Genomic DNA, 8,391 nt, shown 5'->3' on the forward strand with positions numbered 1-8,391 from the left:
TTTCAGCATGATGCATTATTTATTCCATTACAAAATTCTGTAAAATTCCATTTAATATTTTGAAGTCAGGTTTTCCTCCAAAAATTGACCATTTTCTTCCTTTGCGGACACAACATTTGACGGAAATCCAACAATGAATCACCAATACTTTCCATGTGCACAAGTAACTAAAACACAAATATTTCAAGTTTTATTCAGATGTGTAATAAATTATCACTTGTGAATGTGCATGGGATCTTTAAAAGCAGGGAATATTTACAATAAACAGCACTGAACACCTTCGACCATCCAGCCAATACACGATTTAAATGACATGAATTTTACAAAAAAATATGATGTGAATGTTTTCACGAGTAATGCTTTCAGAACTGTCCATCCTATCTGGATCACTGGGCTGCACCAAGGTGGCTTCGAGGGTCACTAAAATGTTGGATTAAAATACCCTTTGTTCCACTGCAGAAACTGATCAGTCAGTTCCAGCTCCTGTAATGGAATTGTCTTGACCAGAGTTTGCTGTGGTTTCAACCACATGATAAAAATCTCCTCTCTAAAATCACTGTCCTTATCAATCAGTCTTCGTTTCACTTTTGTTTGAGACATCTGATGCTGCCTCCTCTTTCACTGACATATCACCAAGTTTTTCTGTCAATGTCTCAGCTTCACTGTCCTTGGATTTTTCCTTCGATTTCTCCTGTGAATCTTCTGTTGACTTCTGTTCTGAAACGCCATCTGCAAAAAACACACAAGATAACCATTCTGAGATCTGCAAGGCATGGCTGCGGCCAGTAAATAATTGAGTTTGGACCAGACACTCTAGCCATTGACATCGTGACCATCAACTCAAGCAATACATATGGAATGCAAGAACCAGCATGGGCATGACTGACCACTTTTTCCTGTTAGTCGCCTCTCACCAGGCACCCAGGGTGGGCTGGACAATTCCATAGCAAATCTACATTTTAACTGCTCCTGCATGATGTAAATGTGTAGAGTGATTTCAACCTAAAATAATATCTCTAACATTATCCAGCCAAGAATAGGGTCTGAACCAGATCAATGCCTTTCAGCACAATTAAAGCAAGCCAGCTTGGTCACAATGATTGAAACCAGAGTTTGCCAAAAAACCCGAAAAGCTGCAGGCACTAAGGACCCAGAACCATAAAAAGTTGTGGGTCCTGATCAGAATGTGAAGGCCCTATATTTCAGCTACAATACAAGTGTATGAAGTACGCAATGCATTCAGATAACTTGTTCGAGGTTAAAAGATCACATCCCAGTAACCTAAATTGCTTCCTCTGTTTCACTTACAGACAACAGCTGCTGATCGAGATAAAAACTAAAAGTTACTAAAGGATATTTTCTGAAAAAAATAATACTCTTAGTTCTTGAGGATGAAAAAGCTGTCGGCCACAAGGGCCTGCTGTTGGTCCGAGTGGTTTTCTGCCGGCTTCGGGCCTAAGGACTGACGATAATCTCGAACACTGATTGAAACCACCTCAAACCTTGTAACAGCATCAAATTAACTTTCTTTGTAACAGTTGCCTACCCACATTTAAATTAAAAAAATACCAATGCTTCCGTCCAGTTATAACAATTAAACTTGCTTCCAGTTTTAGTAAGAATCGTGTAAAATACCACAGGAACAAGTGCAAATCCAGCTTATTCTTACTTTGTGCTTTTTTTAACTGTTTCCTCCACTGACTTCTGTGATTCTTCAAATTTCTCCTTGAACTTCTGAGCATCTGCAAAGTTAACAAAACAATCATTTGAAACAAAAGAACTATTACATCCTGCAGACAATGTGTTCATTTTGGGATATGATTCACTAGGGCCCCATGAGCCATCAAAATATCAAAACAGGCCCATTAAAGAAAAGGGTGACCCGACATTTTTTCTGGATTTATGTTGTACAAAGTTAGTTGAACCATCATGGTTTGTATTTCTTTCTCACTTTATACAATGTAAATCAGCCTATAGACATGTTTCTATCCATTTAGTTTGATACATATTCTGACTTGAAATGGAACATAAATTCAGGGCTCCATATAAGGGCCGTATCGGAGTATGTACGGATAAGAAATATGCACGATACGGTAGGAAATAATTTGGAAAACGTAGCAGATACGCAGCATGACAATGGTCCTAGAATCATTTACAGACGTATTTATCTGAAAGAGTATTGTTTTATTGTTTATTGACCTGTTTACACAAGACTAGCAATGTTGTGGTGCATATACGACACAAAACACAAGATTACTGATACTCCATTACATTCCATTCAGTACTATAATTATTTTCCAGTACTCCCATATTGAAAAAATAAGGAGTACGTACTCCTGATGTTGAAAAATTATCTGGAGCCCTGTAAATTGGATTGTGCTACGCTTAGGGTCTTGCAATATAACTTTTCATAAAAATCAAACCATTCAAGCAGGAAAGCCTTTCTAATCAATGTAAATTTTCTTTAAAGGATATTTGATGAGAATTGAGATTGAAAACATACAGCTTTTCCAACTACTGTGCAGCTAAAAGAGTGAGTGAGAGTGATCTGGTATAAACAGTGTATAGAATAAGTGTTGTGTACGTTTCCGTTGTTTCAGGCACTTACTTTCAGCATTTGCAAATCTTATTGCTAGCAATTCGGGTTTGGACTCCTCATCTGCGAAATCTGCTGGTGTTGACCACACCCACGCCCGATCACTGCCACAGTTTGGTTTCAGTTCCATGAGAGGTGATACTGAAACAAAGCATTAAATAGTTGTGAGGAATCAGTTGTAAGCCCTTGATTTAGGACTGGATCATTCCATATGATAGCACATCAAAGCTACTTGGCAAGCATTATTTTGCTGTTTTTCAATGTTAAGTTCAGTAAAACTATATCACTCCCAACACACTTAGTTCAGCACTACATTTTTCAATATATTCACTGACCTCCCTCAATAGAGGTGACGATACAGAAATTTCACGATACGATACGTATTGCGATATCTTGGAACCATACGATTCGATACATCTCACGATATGCTAACCCTAATTTAGCTCAGTATTTTGGCCAAAACTGATGCAATAATTAGTATTTTTGGGGCCAAAATTAGCATTAATTTGCCAAAGAATTTTCAGATTCAATAAAGAAATATATAGGTATTCTTGTAATTAACACATAGATCTACATATAGTTTGATACTGAATATGTGGTCGAAATTTATTGTGTATGGTACGTATGCTACTTCATAATTAATGGTTTTTTCAAAATTCGTATATTTTTACTGCTATCGTAGTCACGTATTTCCTGTTGTTTTTTCATAACGAATATGATAAAATCGTATGGGTTGGCATCTGATAACTGTCAATTTCTAGTGAAAATTCAAAGTTTTTAGGCCAACGATACTTATCACGATATGAAAAAAAGCATCACGATTAGCGATACTATGATATCGTCACAGCTCTTATCACTCAATCCTCGCTATAGCTCTAAGTAGTATCAATCACAATATATGAAAGATTATAATGAGAGATTGGTTGTCATCTACATTACATGTGGGGAAAATGTCCAGCTGCCTGGTAGTTTGGACTTTCTGACCAATCTATAATTATTCTACCTCAATTATCACTATTAACTCTTTCAACACCAGTCAACCAGAGGCATTTACTGCCATGACACCGAGTTCCCAGAGACTCTAAGGTCATAGATGAAGCCTATGTTTATGAAGGAAATTATAAGCTTGTAAAACGTTATTGCTACTACATCTCATACACCATTTAGAAGATCTAATCCCACTGTTGATAAATATGAAGTTTATTTTATAATGTTATTCAAATAATACAACTACAACTTAAATAAATTTATTTTTGTAATGAAAATGCAAGCTTACATTTATGATGTCCAGATGAACCATGAAAGAAGCAAAAACTATGGCGATTTTTTTCCCATTTGTGACATGTCATAACATGCCCGTGCCTTTTTCGTTTAAATTTTCATTTTTATGTGATCACAAAATTAATATAAAAAGATTTCTTAAATAATATATATGGTCGCCTATTTCCCGATATCAGTGGCTTTTCGCTCGGTAAAATGACAACGGAAAATACCTCCGTTTTCGAAGCTTCGTATGAATAACATATAACATCGTTTTAGATTTAGACGAAAGTTTTGGGTAAAATAATGCTATTTTGAACACATTAAGCAAGAAATCACTACCTATACGGAAATTATGGAACTTATTGGACGTATCGTGCTAGGTTATGACCCGTGGCAAAAATGCTTCATGCATATATTTTCGCATTAAACATCGTGTCCGAAGCGTGAAGATTGAGGCGGCGAGAGCCGAGATGACTTACATTACATGATCGCACAAAGAGATGGAAATAGTAATTTTATATGTACGTTTGACAACTTTTATGAATGCTGTTGTTGATTTTATTCATTAGTTTATTCAATTTATTTAATGATTTCCTCGAAACATCGTTACTTTGCTCTTTGACAATGTTATTGTGGACCCGCTGCCGAAGCATGTGTCCGAGACTTTTTTCAATAACATTGCGAAAAATAGTTTATAATTCTAATCCTGTCGATAATATATGGTCATTTGAAATTTAATAAGTGTTTCCAGACATTGTGAAAAGTGATAGATTTGATAAAAGAATCATATGTTAGTTAGGTTTCTAAAATTACATAATTTTGATGCGACTACTGCCTGGCCAGTTTACCGGCCTACGGTGTTGAATGAGTTAAGAAGTGGATTCCAAATACATTTCCCTGTCAAGTTAAAACCTCTCTTACACCCTGTCACAAGACTTTATTTATATTAGAAGAGTATGTCGAGTACAAGCCTGTGTATTTAATTGATATGGAAGCAAAACAATGATCAGTAGGCATGCAAGGATGCCACCTCTCACTAAATAGAATGGGTTTGTAAAATTGGGTAGATGTGTAGAGTAACAGTCTGGAAACATAGGCAGTGCTATAAAAGCAACAAACTGCTAAATTTCTCACAATACTAGCATATCATTTAGGGACAGAAATGATATTTGTTTCAAAGGGTGCCTTTGGGCACCTGACAGATAATAAGCGTGCCCATACCTTTTCATGATCCAATTTAACTTAAAACATACTTATGTCAATTAAAGTTATTGTTTAATGAATCAGTAAACATGTAATTTCAAAGCTGGATTTCCTGACCACTATCATGACTAAGAACAGTTCAGTGTCATTTGCCGTGGACTGTAAACAAACCCACTAACTGTTATCATCCAAAATGGGATTTCCTGTTATGCACACTGGCATTCAAAATATCCATGCCCATGTCAAGCTGTGAATTTGAGAGTGCTAATGATGAATAGCATGATGGGGTGCAAAAATAGGTTTTGAATCATTTGAGTTGGTCAAACTTATTACATTTTCAATTAAATGAATCATGGTATTATTTTTATAATTTCATCTGTGCCAAATATTTGCATGCAAATTAAGCACTATTTCAATCCCTGTCATTAGACTGCAGAGTGCATGTAATGAATTAAAAGTACTAATCCTTCTTAAGATATACAATCTGTTATCAAAATGCTTATAACTAACTATATTATACAGTCAGAGGCCCAGATAAGCTGCGTATCCAGGTAAAATATGCATAGAAAATTTCCAATTACGCATTGTAAAAATAATTGTTGCGTAGCACTAATGCATGTAATGAATTAAAAGTACTAAATTACGCATTTAAAATGTTAGATCATAAAAAGTTTAAAACAAAAGTTTAAAACAAATGCGTACGGAATATATTTATAAAAATCGCATGCGTAATGAAACAGACATCGATTGCTATCAAGTTGTACTGTTAGCATAGGACTAGTGTTGTACTGTCAGTATAGGATCAGTGATTTTTTATGAAATCATTTCCATTATATCTAAGTTGGTTTTGATTAGGTATGACATAAGGCAGAACATACCTGCTTAGTCAACTTACTCAATGACATAATAATTAGGTAAGTAAAATGACTGAAATACGCACATATTTCAAAGCTGTGGGTAACGGAAAATGAAATACCCACTCAACATTCATAATACCCACTCCAAAAAAATACAGTGGGTAGAGTACCCACATGAGCTAAATCTTATCTGGAGCTCTGTAGAGTTTAATTTTGTTTCTTTCCTTTGTGAAGACTCATCCAACACAGGACACCTGGTACACACAATACAACAGCAACAAGGTATAATTTCACTCACTATAATGATTTGCACATATCTTCAGTGTTTTATCTCTCCTCATCAGTACTCGTATCAAATGTGTGGCTTTGTGTTTCAGAATTTTCACCTCTCCTGTACCTCGCTCCTTCCATTCGGCAGGCTCTGATGTGTTGTCAAAGCGGAAAAGTTTTGCTCGCCTGTAAAATTAGAAGGATAACTTTAACATTAAGCTCTCAAGTTTGCATAACATTTAAGACCAGTCCAGTTTGAAAGTAAACAGTCATTGGATTACCTGGGGTACATATTTTGATGACCCTTGGGAAACAAAGCCTTTATTAAAGGGGTCTCAGGTTTAAAACAAGGGCTCCCAGAAAAATGAAGATTGAATTTACAATTAATGCTTGACTTGTACTGAAGTTCCAAGTAGTAAAGAACAAGAAGCGTGTAAACATGTTAGCTGTCAATGTTAATTCTCAAACAAAACAACAGATGAGCCCTGCACATTCATCTACCCTTACAGTTTCAATATTTCTTCCTCTTCCTCTTCTAACGTCTTTATTTCCACAGGATTCAAGGTCACAACAGGTTCAAAATGAAGTTCTGGAGACTCTGGAGCATCATCCTGAAAAACATGTCCAATTTAGTCAAACAATCATTATGCAATAGCGACATAATAGCTGAGGAAAGTGAACTAACGTCTTGAGCATCAAGTGGTGTGGACTCTGATGACTTCTAATGTTGGTTTTCTAACAATAAGCAGATCGATAATCAGAGCTCAGTAATCGAACAATAATCAATTGCAATCATATACCCCACCAGATTATGGGAGATAACTCATGTTGGCATTGTTAACAGGACAATCATAAACAAAAACGAAACAGGAACGGTTAACACTATGATCAAGAGGTTTGAGGATACTTCCTCCCGAGCCCATCAATAATCATTGAAGCAAGCAAGAACGATTCCAGCACTAATAATTTTACTGATGAAAGTCCACATCAAAGTCTGGAATGTTTATGAAGGAAAGACTTCTGCCCGTATCCCCCCTTAAATTTCATTCACATCAAATCATATTACCTGAATATGTACATATTCTTCTGATAAGGAGTTTTAACATGTTTCTTTAACTGTATCTGAACATACTGAAAACATATACAACTTCTAAAAATGCCAGTCAAAGGTTTTCCTCTTTGTTAAAAATGTAGGGGGGATACAGGCAGAAGTCTTACCCAGCCTTTGGATTCACTTTGCCATCAAGCATCCCATTCCAGTTATAAGGGTTAGCCCCATCTCCCTAATCCAACAACCTTCACGATGCTTGAGTTTGAGCATCACTTCCAATCTTACATCCATTTATGAATCTTATGGTCTGTTGTGAGTATAGGTCAGCTGTGTCAATATGAAGGCCTATGAATCTGGTATTGCTATAAACGCTTTGTTGAGAGGGCTCCTCATCAATGGAATTTGCCTCACTGACTTGAATTTTGAATTTTTTGTTTGTTGTATGCATTCAGCAATATTCTTCCTGAATGGTTAGTATATTTTTATTTCTGAACCAGTTAATACATATGATCAACCAAGTAAGCGAGCATGTGAATCTCATGCTGTATGTTGTCAATGCATTACAAGCTCAATAACCTAAAAAATGTTTTGTCAGTGCCCACATAATTGGCACCTAACATATTATCTCCTCAAATATTAACAAATGATAATAAATGATGGCTTCACATAGCATTCAAAATCGCAGCTGAATTAAAATCTGTATCTTTTTAAAGAAAAATAATGATTTCTACTAGTTCGCACTTTAAATGAATATACATCAGGTACACAAAAGATCAAACCCCTTGACATAAGAACTTTGCACAACGAAGTTCAGGTTATAGCAATTAATGCTCCAATTAACATTTCAGGTAATTATTACCTGCCGCGACAAAATCTAAATGTTATCTGTGATATGTAAAAGCGGTCAGCACTCACAGGTGAGGGGAGCTGTCAAACAAGCTTGTTTATTTGTACTTGCTATTACCCCGTAATCCATCATCTGAAAATTAACGTTGTTAAATAAAATTCAAAGCAACTTAAACACAACAAATACCTTTTCATCTGCCATAATTGAACGTAGAGCGACTGATTGACTTGGATTTCTCTCTTGATCCCTACTGTCAAATCAATCCAGCAAATATAGCCGACTTCCCGCTGAATTCAGATCGAGG

At 35.9% G+C, this 8,391-nt stretch overlaps 1 protein-coding gene across 1 annotated transcript; it reads right to left on the reverse strand.

Annotated features, from left to right (window-relative positions):
- Nucleotides 1-8,390, reverse strand: LOC124290326 (ran-specific GTPase-activating protein-like). The gene is made up of 6 exons (XM_046727036.1): nucleotides 8,274-8,390; nucleotides 6,697-6,800; nucleotides 6,218-6,375; nucleotides 2,609-2,737; nucleotides 1,670-1,742; nucleotides 1-729 (listed from the first exon to the last, which is right to left on the reverse strand). Exons 1-6 carry the CDS (start codon nucleotides 8,286-8,288, stop codon nucleotides 660-662), a joined length of 549 nt encoding a protein of 182 aa, XP_046582992.1. The 5' UTR covers nucleotides 8,289-8,390; the 3' UTR covers nucleotides 1-659.
- Between the last annotated feature and the right edge of the window lies 1 nt (nucleotide 8,391).

Source organism: Haliotis rubra, unplaced genomic scaffold (assembly GCF_003918875.1).
Source record: "Haliotis rubra isolate DU_JTF1 unplaced genomic scaffold, ASM391887v1 Scf462, whole genome shotgun sequence".
NCBI classification, from domain to species: domain Eukaryota; kingdom Metazoa; phylum Mollusca; class Gastropoda; order Lepetellida; family Haliotidae; genus Haliotis; species Haliotis rubra.